Raw genomic sequence first — 25,627 nt, forward strand, 5'->3', positions numbered from 1 at the left:
AAATACACAAAGTGGAAAAAGAGGAAGTAAAACGCAAAGTAGAAATAAACAAAGTGGAAAAAGAGGAAGTAAAAAAACACCAAGTAGAAATACAAGAAGTGGAAAAAAGGGAGAAGGAAATAAAAAGGGCAGGCAAAAATTGGGTTGGTAAAAAAACAGTTAGAAAAGTTAGAGGCAGAAATAAATGATTGTTTCAGAAATATAAGTTTAAAATAAATTAGAAAAAAATATTTATGGTGGAGGAAAAACATGCTTTAGAAATGTTGCTTTAAAAACAAGAAGTAGAAATACACAAAGTGGAAAAAGGGGAAAAGGAAATAAAAGGGCAGGCGTAAATCCTTAGGGTAAAAAAACAGCTAGAAAAGTTAGAGGCAGAAATAAATATATGTTTCAGAAATATAAGTTTAAAATAAAATAGAAAGAAATATTTATGGTGGAGTAAAAACATGCTTTAAAAATGTTGCTTTAAATACAAGAACTAGAAATACACGAAGTGGAAAAAGGGGAAAAGGAAATAAAAGGGCAGGTGTAAATCCTTTGGGTAAAAAAACAGCTAGAAATGTTAGAGGCAGAAATAAATGATTGTTTCAGAAATACAAGGGTTAAAAATAAGTCAGCATAAAAGCAAGAAGAAAAGTAAAAATAAAAGTGTAAGTTAAAATATATATTTTTTGATGAATAATTGATGAATTGTTGAAGAAATATCTTATTTTTATTATTTTGTCACATTAAATGGCACACAAATTAATATTATTAGACACTTTTCTTAAGCCATTTTATATTATTAAGTCCTTCATTTATTTCTGTGTGTATTTTTAATTATGGCAGGATTGGTCCTCCATAATCGCGTGGAACCGCTCTGATTGACCGGAGTTGCTGCGACGTTCAGTGAAACCTCAGGGTAAGAGGCCTTTTCAGCAGTTTGGCATGTAGGGGACACAGCAAGGATGTGAAAGAAGGTCCTCTGATCAGGTGGTGGCAGCATCATGCTGTGGGGATGCTTTTCTTCTGTAGGACCAGGAAAGCTGGACAGAGTTGATGGGAAGACGGTTGCAGCTAAATACAGGGGGATACTGTAAGAAAGTCTGTTGGAGGGATGAGGGATTGCTGCAAAGCCATGGACAATGCAGATGACTGTCCCTGTGGCTATTCGCTTTTTTAGGAGTGAACGCTGCTTGTCTAGACTTGATGCAATCTGCTGGGTTCCCTTATATAGGAAACTTTTTGACCAATCTGTATAATCTGATTTAATTTGAATTTTGAATTTGTATTGAGAGGACATGTATCATGAATTGGCACTATATAAATAAAAGACTTGAAGACCTGGGTGGATGTTCCACATTCAGCAGGATATCGTAAACATTCAGCTAAATCAACACTGGAATAATTTGGATTGGTGGATGTTCGTGTGTTAGAACGGCCTAGTCAGAGCTGGAACCCGAATCCAATTCTCTGTCGCATGATTCAAATATTGATATTGTTCAAAGTCACACACGGTCTGACTTGGTGTGAGCTGTCTCATAAAGAATAATGAGCAAAAATGTCTGTCTCTCGAAGTACAAAGCTGGTCCAGATGCACCCCCAAAAGACTCACAGCTGTGGTTGCAGCAGCAGGTTGTTCTACAAACTACCAACTCAAATTGATGCAAAACTTTTCCAGTTCTTATTTGTAAAATAGCCTTCAAAGACCATGTATAATCTTTCTCCTATTTCACAACTATGCACTATGGTCTAACGCATAACATCCAAATTACATAAATCAGATTAGTAGTTAGGATGCTGTCAACAATGATAAAAGGCTAAAAAATAAGATGAAACAAGGTGTTTCCAATCCTCTAATCAGATGTTATCTTTAAAGTATGCATATGGTGAGACTCTCCATGGTTTTTCTGATGACCTGCCATTAGATAAACAAATTCATACACAAATTTAACTTCATCTCCACATTTGACACTCCCTATTCTGGACCCACTTCATACTTCACAAAGCCAGAAGGACAATGCCACAGAGTAGGATGACGTTAGCCATCTTAAACAAGCAGCTGTTTGATGTACAGGGAAGCAGAAAGAAGAAAAGGACACAAATAGTTAAAAAGTCTGCTTTTAATCATCTGAAAATTAGATTTTTTTTTATTTCTCTTTAAACCACAGCTTTTCAAAAGACTACATTTGGTAAAAAAAAAAAAAATTAAAAAATCAAAGAAAACATGTATTTACAGAGCTTAAGCTGATTTCTCATTTACAGTATAAACATTTCTAATCCCTAATTCATGTCATTAAAGCTTTATTGTTTCCTGCTCTAAATATTGTGCTTAATATAAGCAGATCAAAGAGATCAACTAATAAAAAAGCATTTTCTCTTAAGTAATAAACTGAGATTTGTTTTAAGACTGAATCAATCCTCTGCTGGATCTTCTTATAGAACCTGTTTTTAGGAAAAGAGTACACCCTGAAATAGTCCACACCAACCAAAACAATTTTTTTTCTTTAAACCTAGAAGTCTATTCCTCCTTAAAGTAACAAGAGAAGGTCCCAGTCCATCCTCAGATGCTCTAATCAAAGGGACGGCGGGGTAACGGGGGTCCAAGCAGAGGGCAGCCGACCGTGGGGTGAGGCTTCATACTGAGGAGCGTCCTGCACCTCCGGGGCCGAGCCGCTGTCATACATGGGAGAGCCAGAGGGGGGCCCTGTGGCCGAGTGAGGCAGACCGGGATAGTGGCCGGACGATCCTCGGAGGAGCTGGGAGCCCAGGCAGCTGTTCAACGCCCCATTCTGGGACACTGGAGTCAGCGGTGAGTTGCTCACAGACCACAGGCTGGTGTACTGACTGCACAGAAACAAGCATGCAGCAGATCAAACATGTCAACAGTAATCAGTGTAGATAAAATCTTTTTTTTTTTCTATCACTCTGATGAATGATCTAATCTAATGGCTCACATTGCTTTTTGTCTGTCTGTAATGTTTTTGCATCATCCCTTGTGTGCTACCCAGCTTTCATTTTTTTTTTTTGCATTGTCCTGAGTCACACATCAAACTAAATTAATACTGATGTTTATCACTTTCACAATAAAGCATTTGATTTGACTTGATAATCCTGTTTTTAGAAAAAAAATAAAAAGATCTGACCTAGGGTATCTATTCACGTGTCGCAAAAAGTATTCATACCCCTTAAACCAACAAACTATAGTGCATTATGTTATGATTTTATGAGTCAGAGTAACACACAGCAGTGTATAAAAGACAAGTAATTCATGGTTTTCAAAATTTTTAACAAATGAAAATGTAAAAAGTGTGGCATGCATTTGTGCGCACCCATCTTTAAATCAAATGTCGTCCGTTTTTGTCAGAAGACACAAAATGATTCCACCTTTGTGTAATTTAATTTCAGCATCTGTTCTACGAAGGTCTCGGAGGATTGTTAGAGAACGTGAGTGAACAGAAAGCATCATAAAGGAGCACAGCAGACAAGTCAGGGAGGAAACAGGCAGGTTTAAAGCAAAATATTCTCAATCCATCTAAAATTACTGTGCGAGATGATATGTGTGGTGGGAAAACAAACACTGAACACGACACCCCCCACACTGAAACATGGAGGTGGCCACATCATGGTGTGGGAACGCTTTTCTGTTCTGTATTAAGACAGAAAAGCGTCTTAATATCCCCCCCCCCCCCCACCCCCAAAGACTGTTCTTTAGAGGGGGCGGATCAGACGTCCACATGGCATTTTGCAATTCTTTTAAAATTTCTGACAGAGTTATGTATGTACACTACAGCTCAAAAGTTTGGGGTCGCATTTTTCTAAGAAAGACCCACATTAATCAAATGAGTTCCAAAACGAATAGAAAATATAGGCAAGACAAAAATTGACAGTCGGACTAAAATGTTTTCGGATTAAATAACCGGATGGTACTGTTTATCGGATCAATTAATCCGATCATAATGTGTGGTTATATGCACCTGGCTTTATTCAGGATAGAACCACTTTCACATGCACAGTTATCAAATTCCTCTAAAAAAAACACATAAGAAGAAGCACTTCCATCTTTGCTAAACTACAAAAGTGGTAAACAATGGGTGTGCTTCAGTGGCGCAGTGCTTAGTGTGCATGATCCATGTACGAAGGCCTTAGTCCTCAACGCAGCCGACCCGGGTTTGACTCCAACCTGTGGTCCTTTGCTGCATGTCTCTCCTCCTCTTTCGTACCCCCCTTTCCTGTCAGCCCACTATATGAAAAACAAGCCACTAGCGGCGTAAAAACCTAAATGAAAATAGTAAACAATGCGGTATGATATGAGTTAATTTGTCTTTGAGGACCCAGGCTCGACTTGCATGATGTTCTAATTACGGTTTAAACATTACTGAGCAAGCAACAAATTTAAGCTCTTTTCTTTTTTCGAACACAAAGGTTGTATTGGGAGCCCCGACAGTTTTGCTTCGCGACATATTTCCACTATTACTCACCAACGCATTAATATGTCACCTTTACGTTGAGTGCATATGAGCACCCGGGTTAGTTTGCCACGTTCTGAATAACTCGGGCTTTTACATGTACATCAGATTATCAATCGGCATAAACCACCCCTCTCATTAGGATTAAAATTTCATTCCTATTTAATCCGATGTTTGTTTACATGACACATTTTTATTCGGAGCGGACTTTTATTCCAGTGACTTTTGTCCATGTAAACGTCGCAAATGATTTGTACTTTAAATAATAATCTTGTCCTTCAAACTTTGCTCTTATCAAAGAATCCTCCATCTGCAGCTATTCCAGCCTCTCAGACCTTCCAGCATTCCAGATAAGATAAGATAAGATAAGATAAGATAAGATAAGATAAGAAATTCACGTGTCACACCGGCTCAAAATCAAAAGAAGTTGCCAAAAGGAGGAAAAGGAAGAAGAAAAAGAGAAAAAGAAATAAAGCAGAGATTTAAGATGAGTTATGTACATTCAAGGTGACTTATATACATATGGATTTGACGTTGTGCATTAAAGTGGTACCAGGTAAAGAACAACAGTGGGGTAGTGAGATGACTATAACAGCTGAAGTCTCTTATTTAGCAGGGTTATTGCACAGGTTATTAAATAGTAATTGCACATTAGTTATTGCAGTTATAGTGCAGCATTGTAAAGGTCAATTTGTTGATGTAATCTGAGGAAATGGCTTGGTGGCCACTTCTCACGCACCATACGGTCAAGTTGCTCCGATAGGTTGAGAAGTGCAGATGTCATTTTGTAATAATGTATTTCTTTCTTCCACTTCACAATGGTGCACTTTAATAAAATTGGTGGCTATGATGTGACAAACTGAAAATATTCAGATGGATTCATTATTCTGCAAAACATCTCTGCTGTTGTCACTGCTATCGTTATGTTTTTTTACAGCTCTTACGGATTTTACGTGATCTGTCATTTGAAATGCATGAAAAATACGATAAAGTTTGTGTGTTTTTACTTGGAGTCGATTGCATTTCTCCACTAATATAACTAAATGTACAAATAGTTTTAAGTTTCATGTGTCATTTTATAGTTTTTACTAAAGGTGCAATTCGCATACACGGTATAGTGTGGAAACTGTCTACAATCACTTCTGGCATTTGTTGAGTTATGTTTTGATCACGTATGTTTTTTTTAATCTATTTTCCTTTGTTCTTATCAGTTATCTGGTGTGAGTTTCTAAGCATATTCAGCAAAAAACAAATAAAGACGAGACCACAGACCTTGAGCTGGCCCCGGAGGAGGCGTTGTGGGCCATGGGCATCATGGTCGAGTGGCTCGGCATCTGTAGACTGGACCAATTATCGTGGCTGGGGAGCATCGACAAGCAGGTGGATGAGTTATCTGAGTAGCCAGCTGCAACATAAAAAAAAAAAAAAAGGACCACAGTGTTTACTGTGTTTACTGTGGTTACAAACACTTTATAACTCCGTGGCCCCAAACACGCAAGAGCAGGAAGGATGTAAACCCTTATAATGCCCAGCGACACGTGTTTAGGGAGAGGATGAGCGTGTGTGTGCGTGTATGACGACGGGACTCACTGGGGGAGTTGGTCCGATGGGCGTACGGGCTGCTGTAGGGGGCGGAGCGGTGGCTCCTCAGGCTGGAATAGCGCTCGCAGCCGTGGGAGGGCGACAGGGGGATGGGGCTCCCAAACTGACCGTGAGGACTGGTGGGGGGGCAGAGGGTTCCCGTGCCGTGAATAAACCAGCTGCCCACTGGCTCCACAGACGAGAAGAAACATCATTTAAGCCCAATAAGAAAGGAGACCAGAATACGTTGAAGAATAACAAACAAAAATTACACTGAGAGTAGCCAGACTGCGGGTTGTCGTTTGCCTCGTCCCTCATGTCTTTGTTGTCGTTCCTGCAGAAGGAAAAGTCCGGTTTGCATCTTTTGCTTTCCACGCGGATGAAATGAAACTTTTTGTCTCGGCCTCACCTTTCTTTTGCGTCTAGAAAGGCCTTGGCAAAAGGGTTGTACTTTATTTTTAGAGCCGTTATCTGAAAAGTAAACGCGAGAAACACTTTACAGTTGGCTTTGCCAAGCGTAAATGATATGCGTACTTGCACGATCTGACTTTTTTTTTTTCTTCCTGCGACAGTTTGAGATATATGAGATATAGTTGACCGCCCGGGGTACCATGGCCAGGAGGGTGCCACGGGTTCTCAAAAGAAGAAGAAGATTAAAAGAAAAGCAGCGCAATGATAAGCTTAAAAAAAAACAATTGGTTAAACTAAGAAACATCCAATCTGAACAAAAGCTGTATTTATACTAACCTCTTCATTTTGGTACGCTGTCACTGCAATGAACTGCGTCTCTGAAAAGGAGTGGCTGGTGATCATCCTTCGAGGGCCTCCAACCCTAACGATGTGGATGCGTGGCTCGTATTTGTGCAATGAATTTAACATAATCTTTAAAAAAAAAAAAGAAAGAAAACAAAAAGTTGATAGAGAAGTTATTACTTGAAAATGTTTTCTTTTGTTTCACGTTTTAATTCTTGCATTCTAAAATGTAAAAAGAGACAGAGTGCACTACAAAAAGGAATTTCGGTAACGTTAAATATTTCCTGTTAAAATGATTGAACATTACATCCAGCAACATACATTTAGAAATGCAATGTTAAAAGGATTGGGTTCTTATATCACCTACTTCTTTGTAAAACTAATCTTACCTAAACATGTTGATAAGACTTTTCCAAATGACATGAAACTATTAGTTTATTCACATTGATTGTGTGTGGTATTGTATTGGAGAGGGTAAATGCTTACATGGGACGTATGGTGTATGAATATATAAATGTAATAAAAAGATAAAACTGATTAATTGGACTCATGGTCAAGAATTTTTCTCTTTGGGTGAGAGCATTCATTTGTATCCAGTAATGCCAAGCATAGCTGCAGTGCTAAAGCTAGAGTTAAGATTATTAGCAGGCAAGCTAACGCTAAAGTCAAACTGGGGCTTTTTAACTAGATTAGCCACATCATTAATGTAAAGGCCAAACTGAAACTAAGACTCATGGTTGAGAGTTTTACCCAAAAATTCAACTTTATATTAAGTGTTACCTCATTTAACAACAGCGCTAACGCTACAGTTAAACAGCTTTTACAAAACAGGGCTTTGTAGAACCTAAGAACTTTGGCAAAAGTTGTGAAAAAGTTTATGTGTTGGTAGGAGAATTTAAGTTTGTTGAACTTTAGCTCCCTTAGCGACTTGCTGACAAGTCAAGCTTCTCTAACCTGGTACTCTTTATGCCACCTTATTAGGATTTGACAGTGTATTATAAGTTTATTAATAATTCAGTAATGTTTTAAGTCTAGGTAAAGAAAAGTTAGAGACTTAATGAAAAAACAGGAATAAAGTTATAAATGAGTAATAAATGTTGCAAATTACTGAAATTTCATCTTCTCCTATTTTAAGTTCATAGAAACAATATTAGCTACATAAACAAGAATGTATCTGCTCTATATGACTGTGGCTGTGTAAAAATGTACCCTTCAGGTGTATCAGTTTGAGCTTGAAGATTTTGAATGAAGGAGAATTAACCTGGATTGATTCTTTTTAAATGCGTACATCATCGTTTACTAACTGTTAACTGTGCAGGAAATTTATTCTGCTAGATATTGTTAAACAGAATAGTTACAACCAAGCTACAGTAAGTTTTTAACACAATTAAATAGATCTGAGTAAAATTTCTGAAAAATAGGATACAATTTAAATGTGTTCAGTACATATTAAAACCTTAATGGAATTTAATTCATTAATTTAACCACCTTAATTTTGAGCACCATCTCTTTCCACCATATTTTAACATAGAAATATGATGTATTAACTTTTTTCTATTTTTATTGAATGCCATCATAAACTTCCACCCCCACCACACATTGCAAATACTAATGGGTTCTCTGATTTTTTAACACAAAAAAAGTAAAACTATAGATGAAAATCTTTGTTTTTATTTTCTTTCTAGTCATTGTGTTTTGTTTATGGCGATTTATTCACAACTTGTTCCATCCAAGAGCCTTGAACACAAAAATGTTTGAGTGGTGTTTGAAATTATTTTGTATGCGTATATATTTTTAGCAATGTCTTTCAATGAGTGTAGCTATTATTTTCAGTCATCACCTTATATTACAGATATATGAAAATAAAAAAAACCCTCAATTTGTGTATTTCTAAGAAGCATTATCTTATATTATGAGAAAGACAAAAAGTTGCAAATCAGAATATTCTTATTACTATTACTATTGGGGGCGTTTCTGTGCAAAGATGTGAAAAAAAAGTTGTGAAAATTTGTCTTTTTTCTCCTCATATGATCTTTGGGTCATGGAGAAAAAAAAAACACAACTGGAAAATAATAAAACATGAAATTTTGAAGGAATTACCAGACAACAAAAACGTAGAAATCAAATATTAAGTGTAATCAAAAATGCCTTGTAGAGGGTTTGGCGGCACACACAGTGAAAAATGTTAATAAGTATGTCAGTTTATGAAAAAAAAAACATGAAGAGAAAAATAGAGAATTTGGTTGAATTTCCATGAAAAACACTCATACATGTAACAACTTAAATTAATAGAAAACTACACACCATAATAAAAATGACCAGATAACCAGACACCAGCTCCGCGCTCACCTGACCTCCGCCGTTGAGCTTGTTGGTGAGCTTGACTTTACTGAAGGACACCGGAGCCTTCATCCAGTGGGCCCCGAAGTTTGGAGAGTCTGGGTGGATGTACACGCAGCTGGGGGTCTGGGGCTCGGGTTTGCCGCCGGGCACCCACTCCCCGTTCACGTACTTCCACCTGTGGTTGTCCGCGGACACAAAGTCCAGCAAGAAGGAGTACATGGCGTTCGGGTCCAGCCCAGAGACGCTCACTTTCAGCACCGGGAACATCCGCCTTAATTAAAGGAAACACTAGATAAATACCATCCATCCATCCATCCATCCATCCATCCATCCATCCATCCATCCATCCATCCATCCATCCATCCGAGGCTCACCTGCCGTTCTTCGTAACGATCATCTCGTTGGTGAGGTCCTTAAATCTTTGCCACAGTTCCCGTTCATCAAGGGCCACTTTCAGCTCCCTCTCCGTGGGATCCCCCTTCTCGCTGCCGGCCTGCAGCTCGCTCTCCACGGCGCTGAGCAGGTGATCCACCCGGTACTGGGCGGCCTTGCCGGGACACTCGCCGGCGCCAGACGCCATCGGGTCAAACGCCTCCAGGGCAGCTAGCGGACGGCTCCAAACTATGAGGGAGGATTTAAAAGCCTTTTTTATTTCCCGGGAGGAGCTCCCGGATTTATAGGCCGACGAGCCGCTCCGTGGCGGGATGTCTGTTTGGAGAAGAAGTGGTTGGCCCGGTCTCCTCTTTGATCTTTGCGGGCTTGTCGCTGATTGGCTGAGAGCGGCAGCGCCATTGAGGACCCACAGGATGGCAGCGATTTGAATGAAGCTTTATTACATCGACCTGTAAATATTGACACTTAGATCAAAGCCACACCTGCAGCAGCCAGGCCGCGGTAGGGCTGACCAGGGCCGGTCTTCAGCCTCAAGAAGGGCCCAGGGTTTAGCCCTCCACACTCAGTCACCACTGTCCCAGCTGTCATGAGTAGCAAGGCAATGACTTATAACAGTTTCATTTTCCACGTTTTGAAATATTTACTTTAAAATCAGTTATTTCAGAAAAGGGTACACATTTACTGGCAGAATGTTCGATACAAAAAAAAAGTTGAAATTGAAAGAAGGTAAAAAGACAAAAGTGACAAACAGCTTTTACAAAGCAGGGCTTACGTCAAACTTTGAAACTTATCAGGTGCATAAAAAGCAGAGGTGGGTAGAATAGCCTATAGTAGCATTACTTCAACATATTATTCAAGTAAAAGTAAAAAAAGTAGTCAGCAAAGAAATTACTCAAGTAAGAGTAAAAAAGTATTCAGTAAGAAGGCTACTCGAGTACTGAGTAACTAATCATAACAAGTGATAATTTAATGTTTAAAAAATATGTTATCGGACAGACAAAAATACAAGGTTATGTGCAAATTCTGGTATTTTAAAGACAAAAATGAAATAAAAAAACAAAAACAAAGACTAACAATATTACGAAGTAATACATTCAGGCAGAAGAAACACTTTTGTAAATCCTTTTTTTCAACATTAAACTTGAAAGCAATACTTACAGCAGTTATAATGTATATACAGTATGTTAGAACAGAGAAAAGTACTTCCAATGACAATATCTACTGTTTACTGTACATTCATTTGACCTCCACATGGCTCAAAGAGCTCAGCAGGTAGAAAATAATATTAAAATAACAAAGCTTGTCTACAAATAAGAAGTCTCCCTTTAACATAAATGAGGGTTTTTGTCTCTCTGGTGCATTTTAGGTTAAAACCCGTCTGTTCTTTATTCATGAAGTTATTCAGAGCAGGTAGGGTAGTCAGACAACTAAAAGTAGTGATGCGTGAGTAATAATTTGACTTAAGTAAAAGTAAAAAGTACAGTGCACTACTCCTAAAAGTACATTTTGCTCAAAACATTACTCAAAGTAAATGTAATTAGTTACTACCCACCTCTGATAAAAATCCTAATTACAACCAACAAAAATTAGATATTTAATCTTACAAAGTATAAGATGCCTTCTTGGAGGTTTGCGCTTTTCAAAAACATTGATCTTTATGCACTTGTATTAGTTTTGACACATTATAACTACTAACGATGTATTTATATATGATTTTGTATGATTTTGTCATATACCAACACAAAGTAATGAATAATTGTGAAGAGGGAAGGAAATTGACTCAGCTTTTACATGTTGTTATAATTTGAAAAGTGTGCCGTGCATTTGTTATCAGCACATTTTATTTTGATACACCTAAATAAAATTGTTAAAGTAAAATAAGTAAATAAAATAAAATGTGTGGGATACAACCGCACCTGTAAGAGGCTGTAAAAGACATGAGACTGGAGCAAATTATCTTCTTTTAGTAAACGACCACACACATGCAGCCAAAGCTACAGTGGTGTGGTCCAAAACAAATCATGTTCATTTTATAGAATGGCCTAGTCAAAGCTCAGAACTCAATACAACTGAGAAACATCAGCGAGATATGAAAGTAGATGCTTCCTGGTTCTCTCTAGCTAATTTGAGTTTGAGCAATGCAGCCAAAAAAAATCTTTCAGTATTCAAAGCTGTTATTTCATAAACTAATTTGAAAAAACAAGTACCATTTTCATAAATCCAAATTATGAACTGCTTTGTGTCGGTCCACTGCAAAAATCCCAATAAAATACATTGCAGTTGATAGTTGTAACTGCAAAGAGTGAATACTTTAGCAAGGCACTTTTTTCTCGAGCGTATGAATGCTTGGACCCGGGTGTCTTTGACTTGTTTTGAATCAGTGGACGAAAAAAAAAAAAAAAAAAAAAAAACAATCCTGTAACTGCCGACAATAAAACACATGAGATAATTTACATGTGAGTAACACGGCCGTGTCATTCTCATAAATAGCGACTGTATGTTGCTATGGGCACCACCGGGAAAGGCGAAGACAACAAAAACAAACATTAAAAGCAGTCCTCGGCAGGGACAGCTCCACACAGCTCTGTGCTGCTGTGTTGTGGCGGCGTTGTGTCACTAACCAAACCCTGGCCGTCCCGTTCCTCCTGCCAGCACAGCGAGGCCGTCTGTCTCTCTGTCCAACAGTCTGGACCGGAGTTCGCAGCAAGCAGAGAAAAACAAATCCCACTCAGGTTAGAGTCTGATGGTTTTCAAGCCTCCTCACTGGAGACCAGGTTTCAGAAATATTCACTCCGGTGCATCTTTGTATTGTTTCTGGCTGGTATACAATCAAGTCTCTGGAAAAATAACCAACTTTTAATGGGATCCTACACTTGTCTCAAGCATCCTCTCAATAATCTCACCGATTGTTTGATCTGAATGTAAAAGTGTCATTCTGTCCTGCACCGTTAGACACACAACTGACTCACAGCTCAGGATTCCTGCGCTTCCGCAGGTGTAGCGTTGCAAATGGGGAGGGCTTTCATCCGTGGGTGACAGATATTACAATTATTGATCATTTCCTATTCCATTAACCACTTTGATATCAGAAAAGAAACCCCCCGTTGTGTAGGGGGTAAGGAGGAAGGTGTAAAAAAAAAAAAAAAAAAAAATCAAAGGTGTTATAAGCAGTGTCATTTCCCACAGTGCTGGTGTCCCAGTTGGCACCTGAGTCTTTTCCTTCAACACCCCCGCAGCGCCTCCGCCCACCCACCTCCCCCCAGGCGCCAACGATCAGATGTGCCGCTTTCCTGACACAGGTTTGCAGCACTATGAACTAAAATTAATAACCTATATCCATGAACACCTCAGTGAATTCGATTCTGTAGTGACTGTTAAGTGGGAAGAAAATTATATATGACCAAGTAAAGATGCCAAATATGTAGCAAAATACATGAGGACCTACGAGCCCAGCGACCAGCAGCCCAGCAACGACCCAGCTCTCTGCGACACTTTTAACAGCTTCTTTGCATGCTTTGACTCTCCAAGCAGCAGGAAGTCTGAATATCTTCTTCAGCCAGTCATCCTGCAGCTGCACCAATTGACTTCCTCCTTGCAGAAGGTCAGCAAGGCTGCAGGTCCAGACATGGTGCCAGGTTGGGCACTAAAATCACGTGCCGACCAACTAGCATGGTTCTTTCTGGACGTCTTTAATTTCTCCCTACAGCTCTCCATGGTCCTGAAGTCCTCCATCATTGTGCCCGTTTCCAAGAAAACAACCATCACCTTCTTCAACGGCTGCAATCCTGTTGCTCTGACCCCTGTCATCTGGAAGTGTATCGAGAACATCGTCCTGAAACACATCAAACATGCCGTCCCTGATGGCCTGGACATGCTCTCAGGCATGCTGGCTCTGAAGCTCCACAGCTGGGGATGATATCCACCGCTCTGCTCCTGGATCAGTGACTTCCTCACCAACAGGCCCCTGGTGGTGGATGGGGTGGAGCAGATCATCCGCTATTACCCTATAACATAGAAAAGATTCAATGTGTGCCGCTGTGCTTTTTTTTTGTCTGTCTTGTTGTGTCTCTGCTCTGTCTTCTCTAACCCCCAGTCGGTCGAGGCAGATGACCGTTCATACTAACTCTGTGTCTGCTTTAGGAGTTTCCTTCATGTTAAAGGGGAGTTTTTCTCTCCCCTGCGCTTCATGCATGCTCAGTATGAGGGATTGCTGCAAAGCCATCGACTATGCAGACGACTGTCCCTGTGGCTCCACACTCATTCATGCTCTTTCAGGCTATTTCAGGAGGAAATAGCTTGTCAAGACTTGATGTAATCTGCTGGGTTTCCTTAGATAGGAAACCTTTTGACCAATCTTTCTGATTTAATTGAATTTGACTTTGGAAAGTGCCCTCAGATGAGGGGTGTTCTTTATCCTCCCAAGGGAAACCTCTCATTCCTCCTGGTCTTCCTCCACTCCTCTGAATGTCAGTCCGAATGCACAGCTCAGAGGAATTCCCACACACAGTATGGTGGCCATCTGGCATTTAAAACTGCAATCAAGTTAACTTTTTAACAAGTTATTTTAATGTATTCAATTACGTGCTTTTACCTCTGATTCTCACATTTAATAAACTCTGTGATTTTTTGGGTTTTTCTACATGGTCGCCATTTCACCATGAAAAAAAGATCAGCTGACCCATTTTTAACACACACTAACATTCATGAGGTGCTTTGCATTGACCATTATGGTAGGATCTGGGCGTGTAGCAGGCAGAACCTGAGGCGGAACCAGGTAAACAAACATTCAGGTACAGCTGTAATCTATAAAGGGAAATTGTGTGTGCATGTTTCTTTAAATCTGAATATTTTTTGCGTACGCATTTTCTTTTTCTTGACGTACGTACACTTTTAGTATAGATTCCACGCAAAGTTTTACAAATGAGACCCCTGGTCTGTAAACACCTTTCACCTGGTGAAGAGGGCTCAACAAAGCTCTCCTCAGAAAATTGAAACGTATTGGACTTTCCACTAAACTGTTAAAAAAAACTTTTACAGAGCTACCATAGAAAGCATTTTATGTCTCAGCATAAATGTGTGGTATTGGAGCTGCACAGTGCAGTAGAGAAAGGATTTAGTACGAGTGGTGAGAACCACAAGGAGAATTATGGGATGCCATCTACAGGACCTAGACTCAGTCTATGTTGCACGAATCCATAAAAGGGCCAGATGCATTGCCACTGATCCTACCCATCCGGTCTATGCACTGCTTGACCCACTTCCATCAGTTTGACGCTTAAAAAACAATAAATCAAAAACTAATTGACTCAAAAAAATCTTTTTTCCAAAAACTGTAAGAACTTTTGCTCCCTGCTAAGAAGATTGTTGTCTGTTACATATTACAAACACAATGCTAGTAATGCCTATTTGCATACTCTACTCTCTCAGGGAATGTCTGATTGCACAGTTCTGTAAATTAAGATTTGACATTACTGCACAGAATTTACTGCGGGCTTGAATGCATCATTGAGGGATTAATGCATGGAACAACACAGTAATTCATGTTGTTCAAAAAAGATATCTGACTTTTTGGACTCGGTACAGATCTTATCAGACCCTAAAGACTATTTGCAGGCTTTAAGCTTCTCAGGAAGTCTGTTTTGTCAATGCAATCAATTAATTTAATTTATACGTATTAAAAACAAGAAAAGGTGTGGGAATATTATGTCTGTTGTTTCTCTGTGTTATATATTATCTGTGTACATCCTGAGGCGATGTCTGTCTAAAAAAATCCCTCTGGTAACACATAAAGATTCTTGATTCTAGAAAGGTTTAGTCGTTATCCTTTGTAAAAAAAAAAAGCTTGATTGGCTGGAGAGGATCTGTGAATATCAGTGTTCAAGTCTTATCAAGGATTACCTATTGGATTTAGGTCTGGACTTTGACTAGGCCATTCCATCACATGAATATGTTTATTCCATTGTAGCTCTTCCCTCCCCCTGCTGAAAATAAGCATCCCCACAGCATGACGCTGCCACTGACATGTTTCAGTGTAGGCATGGTTTGTTAAAGGGGACATATCATGCAAAAAACACTTTTCTAGCCCTTAAATATATTTTTGTGCACTTGGAGTCACTAGGAGAGCAGAAAATTTGAATGTAGTATTTCCCGGTACTGTGAAGATATTTTATATACGTTTATGGGTCATATAATAGTCTTCTATTAAATTTTTTTAACAATTACGTCACAGTATTTGCTGCAGAGCAGCGAAACAAGGTGAAATCGCCGTTTTTATTTATCGAAATGATGTTGCAGTCCAACCTGAAAGATTTTGAAGCCACAAGTGGAAACATGAACAATGTCCAGTTGCTGGGTGTATTAAACCAAACAAATCATTACAACAGCAACTCCCAAAGTAACAGTGCCATTTATTTTTACTTATGTAAATTACAAGAATAAAGTCATAAAATTGCAAGAATAAAGTAGCAATTTTATGAAACTCAAAAAACCACTGTCTTGCCCCTGTGTTAAATTGAGGGATGTTGAGCATCTTGTCAAGATATACTTTGGTATCGGTTTCACAAATAAGAAAATACTTATTTTTTTTAGCAAATCTGCATCAAAGTATTATTAGTATCAGGACTTTGAAATGATTGTGCAAAATACTGTGACTCTATTCTCGTAATTTAAGAATAAAATAGCAATACAGCCATTGTTGATTAAAGAAAATAATGAATTGGCCACAGAGGAATACATTTCCACAAAAAATAAATTAAACTAAAATAAAATGTTTTGAGATTAATTTAACGGATTTTCGGGACAAAAACCAGGATGTTTTCTGATGTTGAATGGTCATAGCTTTTAGAGAAAATATATTCATTTTCGAAGGTTAAAAGCATAAATTTGCTAGAGTAAAACAAAAAGATGTCTGAGATTATTAAGTCAGGAATTTGGATCATCATCTGGAACATGTCGCCACCCCTACATGGTGTCTTGGGACCCCCACTTTGCCAATCCCAGAAACAAAGTCGTAGTCTTCCCAGATGGTGGGTTGAACAGCGCTGCATGAGATGCACAAAGCTTAAGATGCTGTTTAATAACCATTAAAGTTAAACTTCGTTTGTTCACTAATGTTCTCTAACAAACCTCTGATGACTACATAGGACAGTACACAGTCGAACACTACTAATTAGTGTTCAACTTACTTATTAGGGAACTCCTAAAAAAAAAAAAAATCCAATCGGGTGTTCTGGATTTTGGGGTATTACTAGAAAGGGGTCTCAATTGTAGACTTTGTATATACTTTTGGAAACCATTTATAATAATTAGTTACTTTTTGTTGATCAGGCACCTAAAATTAAAATAAAATACATCAAAGTTTGTGGTTTTGCTATGACAAACTGTAAAGCCTGAGGGTCCATTTCCCCCCCTCAAAAATATTTTATAAGGCATTATTCAACTTGTACAATGCCTAAACTGCTGATCTTGTTATCAACTAACATAGAGTTCCTGGAGGATGAAGAGGATGTGAAAATTTGAGAGTAAATTATTCTGGGCCTGACTAAACGAAGATTTAAATGCCCAAAAAATAAATTTAGCCTAAAAAAAAAAAAACACCAGATGTTTACAGACAAAAGTTCTTACTTTTGACGTAAATAAGGAAATAAACAGAATAAATTGCAACTACAACATCTTGGTTACATCTGTAGCAAGTCTGATGTCCACACAACAAGCAATAGAGAAGATATACATGTTTAGATTGAAAATAAAATAAAAATCCGAGCGGCCCCCCATTGTTTTTTGGCCATTCTGGGACAATTTTTGAAATTTGGAACGAATTCTTGAAATTGAAAATGTGGGATGCTATCATATATTTGGTAGGTGCTTTTGTAGAGGAGTGTCACATGATGATCTGGACATATGGTAAGTGTGTGTCGGCCTCAGTTAGTCAGCTACAAGTGCATTATTGTTGCTAAGAAGCTCAAGCCCCCTTGAAAGGGGGCTCTGGGGCTTAAGGGGTTAAAGGGTTTAAAGACTATAAGGCATTTGATCTTGGACAAAATGTTATTTACACCCACGGAGGGTAGGATTGAAGAATCATACTAAAATATTTTTTGCTTGCCTCGAACCTTTTCTGAAGCATAAATTAAGAAAAAGATCATTTTAGAAAAGGCATAAGAGTTACATTTTTAGAGAGTGGCTCAGGGTCCGGAGCTGAGATAGGAGTACATGGCCACGCAAGTGGAGTCATTTTTTCTCTCACCTCTGTGTGAAGATGGACCAAAGGCAAACAGGGAATGAGCTTGGCTGGAAGGAGTGCTGGGGAAGACAAACACACTGGTCAAAGCCAGGAGGCATGCAGGCGCATTGCTTACCCCAGGTATGTGCCGAATTCTGCTGCTGACATGGAGGAGCTTCAAGTGTTCAAGCATTTCTTGTTTTCATCCACACAAAATTTGCAACAGTTAACTTTGACATTTCTGTATGTGGTGCTTTAACATCGCCACATAATAATTGTTTGTGGCAGTGTTGTAGTGACACAAAAGCAATCAACACAAAACAAACAAAATGCTCATTTTATGAAAGTTGGTCCCAGTTGTTTGGATGAAAAAGCAATAATGGCCCTCCAAGATTTTTGAATGTCACTGAAACCAGTTTCCAAAAAGTATCACTTTTTCCACCCATGCATGTTTAAAATCAAATGTATTTTACAAAGTGCAGCTGTTAAACTATGTTGGCATTAATTAAGGGGAAAAAAATCTATCTGAACCAACCTGATCTTATGTCAAAACGTAAACATCTACTACATTTAAGAGCTGTTTGTGAGACAATCAGGAGCAACAAGTGCCGTCAATATTTGTGAAAACTGCATTCTTGATGAATGCTGGCCCATTCTTCTTTACAGATCTTTAAATTTTTTTGTTTAAACTTAGTCACAATGGAGAGTTTTTGAGTATGAACAGCCTGATAAAAATAATAGCAGAACCTCTCAACTGCATAAGCCCGGACTTTGACTAGGTCACTTCAAAACCTTAATTTTCTGAGCCATTCAAAGGTGGAACATGTTGGTTTGCTTCAGCTCATCAGTCTGCAGCACAGCCTGAATGACTTTGAGCCTCAGGCACAGACTGGTGGCCTGGTTAGTGATTTTCTTCTGGAGATCTAGATTTTCTTCCTGATCTCTTTGAATGTCCGGATCCCAAAGTGGCAAAGCAGCATCCGACCATCCCGCTACACCCGCCATGTTTGTCTGTTGGTATGTTGTTCTTTGTCTGAAAGGCTCTTAGCTTTGCGCCTGATGTAAGAGATAAAAAAACCTTCCAAAAAGTTCAACTTTTGTCTCATCAGTCCACAGAATATTTTCACCAAAAAACGTATGGATCCTTAAAATTTTTTATTTTTTTTTTGTGGCAAATGTGAGACGGGCCTTTGTTTTCTTTTTGGTCGGCAGCAGATCACGCTTTGAAACTCTCCTACGGATACAATGCCCAGCCCAGCCTGTTTCTGAATTTAAGAAAATATGAACACAGAGCATATCTGAGCCATGGGAGGCCTTTGGATGTTGATCTGTGTTCGTTTGTGACCTCCTAGGCATGTCTTTAATGAGTTCTTGGAGTATTTTTGGTAGCGTGGCACCTCCCGGAAAGGCTCATCACGTGTTTTCACCCGGTGTGGACAATGGGTCTCACTGTGGTTAACTGGAGTTACAAAGCCATAGAAATTACTTTGTGACGCTTTTCCCAGACTGATTCAAGTAAATAAGTTTGTTTCTCACATTTCTTTAGATCGAAGCATGATGTGTTGTGTTTTTTTCTTTTTTAAATACATTTTAGCTTACGTCATGTTGTCAGGCAGGTCCTATTTAAGTTTGCTAACTTAGTGCCAGCTTAGTTTGGATAGGTTGAAAAACTGCTTGCTGTGCTTACTCAGGACATCGTGTGATGTGACAATGTGTTCAATGATCTGGGAGAAAAAAAAAAGTGAAACAGATGAAATCTCTAAGCGTGCAAACACTTTTTTTTCCCACAATACTATCTAACTTAGGCCTTCCCAGTTGGCAGCAGCCTGGCTTACTAGCTTTCTGTGATGTGTTTCACTTGCACACACGATTTGTTGTGTTGTTAAGATATTCTTAACGGTGTGCTACTTCTCAAAAGCAGCCACAGTACTCTTCACCTCGCACCCGATAACACGGCACACTCGGGTGACGGCACACTTTGTCTGCTGGGTGCAACCTTGCCTCAGGGAGGACTCTGTAGCGAGGCCACGTTAGCTCAGAAGATAGCAGCAGGTAGCAGATCTATACAAACCGCTTTAGCTGCAGGAGACACAGGTGGAGAAGCGTGGATGTGAGCCATGCATATGTTTAAGTGTGCAGTGCTAACGCTAACATTTAGGTAAAAGGGTAGACATATTGGCATGGAAATTATTACCCTTTCAAGATAGCTAGTTTATCTCTGTCTTAAATATTCCTGTTGTTGAAGTTGGTGTAAATCTAACAGACGTGGTGTGTTCTAGTCCGTCTAATTTCGCAGACCTGTAATGCACAGTCGCGAAATTCAACACATTAAAATGACTATGACCAGACGGCCACGAAGATAGCAAGTTACTGCACCGAGTGTCCTATAAATCATCCCAGTTAATATTGAGCAAATAAAACCCAGGCAGGTTGGATAAATTGGCATGTTATTTAAAAACGTAACCAGGGGGTTTGCAAACTCCCCATTTGTCTTCATCTCTAATTGCTTTTATTTTCGGTATTTCTCACAGACGTGGGGAATGTGCTTATGGTACAGCCGGGCAGCGGAGGCAGGCGGGGCCGCCGTCTCGTCATGTTTGTTTATGGCCTGATGGGATTTCACACCGAGAAGTTGCCAGATCAGCTTTTTTCTTGTTTTTTTTTTAATCATTTCTTTTCTTGCCTTAAAACTGACAGATTCACAGCTCATACAAGCATCATACTGAACAGTTCATTGTATTAATGCTCACACGTCCGCACATATAAGCAGATGATTTGAAGTCTCATTGGGAGCAAATGCAAAATGTCAATGAAAATCAATTATACTGAAGAAAATATACCACTGACAATTGCTGTCTGTAAGTATATAATGATTAACAAAGACTAAGTGTTGTCAGAACCACTCCAAGGATGAATTTGGTTTGAGGCCCTCAGCTCCCATCAATCATCCCAGTTTTCCTTTCATACCCTCCAGGTTTAAACGCAGCATGCAGCGCTGTGCAAACAGCATTTACCCCTTTATGAATGCTTCTGTTTCTGCTTTTTCTTATCACATCAAATCTTCAAACATATCAGACAAAGATCACCTGAGTAAATATTAAAATGCATTTTAACGTATCAAATTGTTCAAGGACAAATACTATCCAAAGCTGGTCCCGTGTGAAAAGTGTTCATCACCCACCGTTACATCATGAATTAACTGTGATCAATCACATTTTGTGCAGCTGAGTGCAACTTTGTAGCCACACATAGGTCTGATTACTTTTAGCATTATCAGGAAATCTCCTGAATTGAGTCTGTGTGACCAACATTAAATAGGCAACAAGATTAAGAAAAGTGACCACAACATGCCCTTATCTAAAGAAATTCAAGAACAGATTAAAAGCTATGTCAGGCGTTTGGACTCCAGTGATTCACTTTGAGTCATTAAGGGATAAACATGGCTGGGCCCCAAAGATTTGTCAACGATACATTCAGAAAGTAACCCAGAACAACACCTGAGCCAGTGCAGGTGTCATTTGTCTCAGTTAAGGTCAGACTCAGATTCAACTAGACCGGACAAAGATGGCATCCATAGAGTTTAATAATGAATGTAACTGCTGGCCTCAACGACACAAAGGCCCCTATTACATTTGCCCGATAACATCTTGATTATCTTCCAAATGTTTGGGGAAATATTCTGTTAACTGATGAGAGACAAGTGGATATGTTTAGTAGGTATACATCCCTCTGCTGTACAACAACTTTTCACTTTTCAGAGAATGAGCATCGTTCCTTTGCAGTCCGACACGGAGGAGGAAGAGTGCTGCTCTGCAGCTGTATCAGAACATGGAAAACTGTCTATAACTGATGGAACCATGAACTACAAGTCTCTAGGAGAGGAGAAAGTCCTTCATCACGATAAGATCAATGCCACTTGGATTGTGCAGCGGGACAATGATCCAACAAACTGCAGCAAGTCCACCTCCGAGCTGCACAGACACATTTTTTTTTTAATTTGAAGACACACCCAACAGTAAAGCAATTATAGTTCCATTCGTCTATTACCTAAAAAGGGTTATCTGTGCAGGATTGCTGAAGGACTGGTTCATATTTCCAGTGAGCATTAGGTAGAATGCCTGATAAAAGGGTATGTCTGGGTCCCTCTACTGGACCTGTTAACCCTGCAGTTTGATTTTGAATAAGAGAAGCAAAAGATCGGTTGCTGGTTGGATGGACCGCAACATGGATGGGTAATAACAGAAATTGGATAGTTTAAACCCTTAAAAAGGTACATGTAATAAAAACCACGTAAAGGTGAAGGAGGTAAATGTTGGTTGGGTGGAGATGACTATGAACACCCACAGAAAACGTCTTTTAATGACCAACTCCAGCACTGATACAAATAGCCAAAATAGTAAAGGGACATTGTCAGGATGATCGCTTTAAGGTTTAAATCAACTCCCTCCCTGCGGCAGGAACAGAGCTGCAGCTTTAAGGAGGCCAAAGATTTTTTATTTGCGGGCAGAGACAGAAGACGGCTTCAGAGAGACAGCCAGAGAAGGACAGAGACAGAAAGTGGTGGGAATAAAGATTTTAAGTAAGCGCCCCTTGTTTCAGGGGCTGGGAAACAGAGCCCACGGAACAAATGAGAAGTAAACACACAGCAACAGGAAGCCATTAACTGCAGCAGGGGCCAATTAGGCCCCAGCAGGTGTTCTTGACAGGGACCTCTTTGGTCCTGCCTCACCTCCGTCTGGCAGAGCGCCGACCCAAGCTGAGGAAACAACGGGCAGTTTCATTTGCCCAGCAAAGTATTCCTACAGGAGGGCCCCTAAAATCCTTTATTGTGCTTCCTTTGTCCCCTGCCCCACCCCCTCCAAGTGCAAGTCATTAGGGAAGACAATTACATCCTCCTTATGAAGCTTGACTTTTACAGGAGGGGAAGATAAGACAGGATCTCTCTCATGTAGGACCCCCGAAGCATATTGCTGTCTTCACACCCAGACAGAGGAGAGACAGGACGGTCAAAATCAAAGTCAATCACCGGGGACAGGAGAGCAGACACAACAGGAGCTGAAATTCACATCCACGAAGGACCTTAATGACACTGTCTCTTTAAAAGAAATGACCCTCTGTTTACTACATCTTAATGCAGTACCTTAAGTTCAGTCTTCCTTTTAAAACATTTAATTAAAAAAACAAACATTTTATCAAACATGGCTGGATTCCTTACTATTATTATTTATGTTAGTGATTGTTTATTTTATCTGATTATACGTTTTTAGCTCAACTCTGACGTTTAAATAAAACGTGACAACATTAAACATCATTTTATTTCCTTAAAGAAAATTGTACATTAGTCTAGCTGGTTGTCTTCTGAAAAATTATTTCCTTTTCCTTTTTTTTCTCCAATTTTATTTATCTATTTACTTATTTTTGCAGCTTCTTGTAGTTTTTCTCAGATTATTACAGCAGTCGACTAGCAAACAAATAAATAAATGACATTAACCAGTCCTCCTGTTTCATCTTGATATGTCATATTGAATAAAAGCCGTATTGTGTTGTTGATAGTCCAGCTTTTAGGCTGTAGGGCAAAAAAAAATTGAAGCGGCTTTGATTTAAATGGCTGCGTTATTACGGTCAGGTGTTCCCGCTGTCCACGCCACATGGCTACAGAGGAGAATCTCTGCTGCCCTCTGGTGTTTGATCTGCTATACGCGACAGTAATAAATCAATAATAAATCCCTACACCTCACTATTCGCTTCATGTCAAACTATATTTGTGATGTCTGGTGTGTCCAAAGTTTACTTAAATGCATCTTTAAGCGTCGTGCTGGATTATGGGTTGCCAGTAACTGAACTTAATCTGCATTTGGTCCAACAGACTCACAGTAATTGCCCTTCAGTAAGTTTCCCGAGCTGTTTATATCTCTTTACAACAAATGTAAAAGACATCTGTGTAATTGGAGACCAGTATTTCATTCATCCTGCTACTATTTCGGTTACACAGAGTGCAACAGAAATATCTATCTATTTTTAAGGCTGAGGAGCTTCTTCTTCCGCACAAGAACCATCATCAGCACCGCCGTCCCCAGGAAGTACAACCGTTTACCGTGGCTGCTGGTCATCTATCTAAGATAAGATAAGATAAGATAAGATAAGATAAGATAAGATAAGATAAGATAGTCTTTATTGATCTCACAATGGAGAATTTCACTCGTCACATCGGCTCATACAAGAAGGTGCAGAGTAGGGAAGGTGCATTCAGTTATATACAGTGAATCTTCATATATACAGTGGATCAAAAAGAATACCAAAAAATACAAAAAGAAATAGGAACGGGCATATGATGTCTTATTTACATTCATAGTGGTCTATATATATATAAACATATATGTATATATACACTTATATATATACATATATCTATACGCCTACATACATACGTACCTACACATATATATGTGCATATACATTGTATACATTTGTACATACATGTGTACTGACTTATGTTCAGGTGTTGATAGCAGCAGAAGTTACTACATCAGGATTATTGCACGGGTTGTAGTACAGTGTATTAATTAGATTATTGCACATTAGTTATTGCACATTAATTATTACAGTTGTGGTTACAGTTACAGTGCAGCAGTGCATCTACTGTCACTACTCAGTCTGTCCTGTGCTCATCTATCACTGGGTGGTTTGGCTCATCCACAGAAGAGGACAGGTCCAAACTACAGCAGACAACTAGGTCTGCACTGTAGAGAGGACCATCACCACTGATCTTCCCTCCAACCAGGGCTTGTACTGGTCTGGGGTCAGGAACAATGGCATCTGACGTCTCTGCAGCCCCCACACATCCTGCACACAAACTGTTTAGACTTTTAGGCTATAAATCTGATAAACACTTAACAGTCAGAGTATTCACGTCGATACCATTGCACCAATCCAACCATGTCTTCCTTTTTGTATAAAGTTGAATATACACATAAAAATTACAAGAAACATATTTGAGAGCAAAATGAAACAGGATTCAAATTCCTTGTTGAAGCAACTTAGCGATCAAAGCTGATTCTGATACTGGAGTCCCCAACATTAACTTTTTTTTTAAACAAATAAAATGAAAATGTAATCTAAAATAAGTATCATTTCTTCCACGTACGAAAGAGCTGCTCTTTCATTCAAAAACCATTGGCTGTAATTGTCAGTATACCTCGAACACCACTAACAACCTAAAATTCTATTTGATTAGTTATTAATTTACCTGGATTTGTGCTGACTTTCTGCGTAAGTAACAGGTTAGCATTGAGAAGATGGGGAGAGCATAGTTGAGGTGGCACGTCTTTAGATATAACTCCAGATGGCGCTGGGGGATAAGCAAAGAAAGCTGGAAACAGCCTGCTGGAGATAAAATCTGATGTAGATGGAGTTTATAGAGGCTGGGGTCAGCTTGTTATGAAGCAGAAACAAGTCCTGGTTGTGGTTTCTCTACCCAGCCGTTTCTGCCGATCATGTGCACTATGTAGACGATGAGGCGCTTAAAATAAATCTGAAATGGTGGCATTTTTAATAAACTGCTTTGGATTAAGCGGTTTGGGATGTTTTTTCAGAAAACAGCCGTGAAGAGTCAGTATTTGGGGATTTGGGCCGCTCTCTTGAATCGGCCTCATTCTCTGTCTCCAGGGCCGATCTGTGACTTCATTAGCTGTCTATCAGAAGATTGGACGTCGTCGTGGCAGCGAACATTCCTGAAATATGAGAGAAAGAAAAAAAGAAAAGAGGAATCCGTCTTGCTCATTTTTGGTAATCCCTTTTGTCAGCAAGAGCATCCTCCTACATCGCAGCTATCTTCTGCTTCTTTTTTTTTCTTCTTCTTTTTTTCTTTTTTTATGGCAGGCACAAAAAAGAC

The 25,627-nt window shown here is 39.3% G+C and overlaps 1 protein-coding gene across 1 annotated transcript; it reads right to left on the reverse strand.

Moving 5' to 3' along the window:
• Positions 1-2,084: 2,084 nt before the first annotated feature.
• Positions 2,085-9,844, reverse strand: tbxtb (T-box transcription factor Tb). The gene is made up of 8 exons (XM_012859226.3): positions 9,500-9,844; positions 9,132-9,396; positions 6,777-6,911; positions 6,439-6,500; positions 6,302-6,363; positions 6,039-6,215; positions 5,721-5,853; positions 2,085-2,826 (listed from the first exon to the last, which is right to left on the reverse strand). The coding sequence occupies exons 1-8, from the start codon at positions 9,703-9,705 to the stop codon at positions 2,556-2,558; spliced, it is 1,311 nt and encodes a 436-aa protein (XP_012714680.2). The 5' UTR covers positions 9,706-9,844; the 3' UTR covers positions 2,085-2,555.
• Between the last annotated feature and the right edge of the window lie 15,783 nt (positions 9,845-25,627).

The sequence above is a fragment of the Fundulus heteroclitus genome, chromosome 22, assembly GCF_011125445.2.
Source record: "Fundulus heteroclitus isolate FHET01 chromosome 22, MU-UCD_Fhet_4.1, whole genome shotgun sequence".
In the NCBI taxonomy this organism is placed as follows: domain Eukaryota; kingdom Metazoa; phylum Chordata; class Actinopteri; order Cyprinodontiformes; family Fundulidae; genus Fundulus; species Fundulus heteroclitus.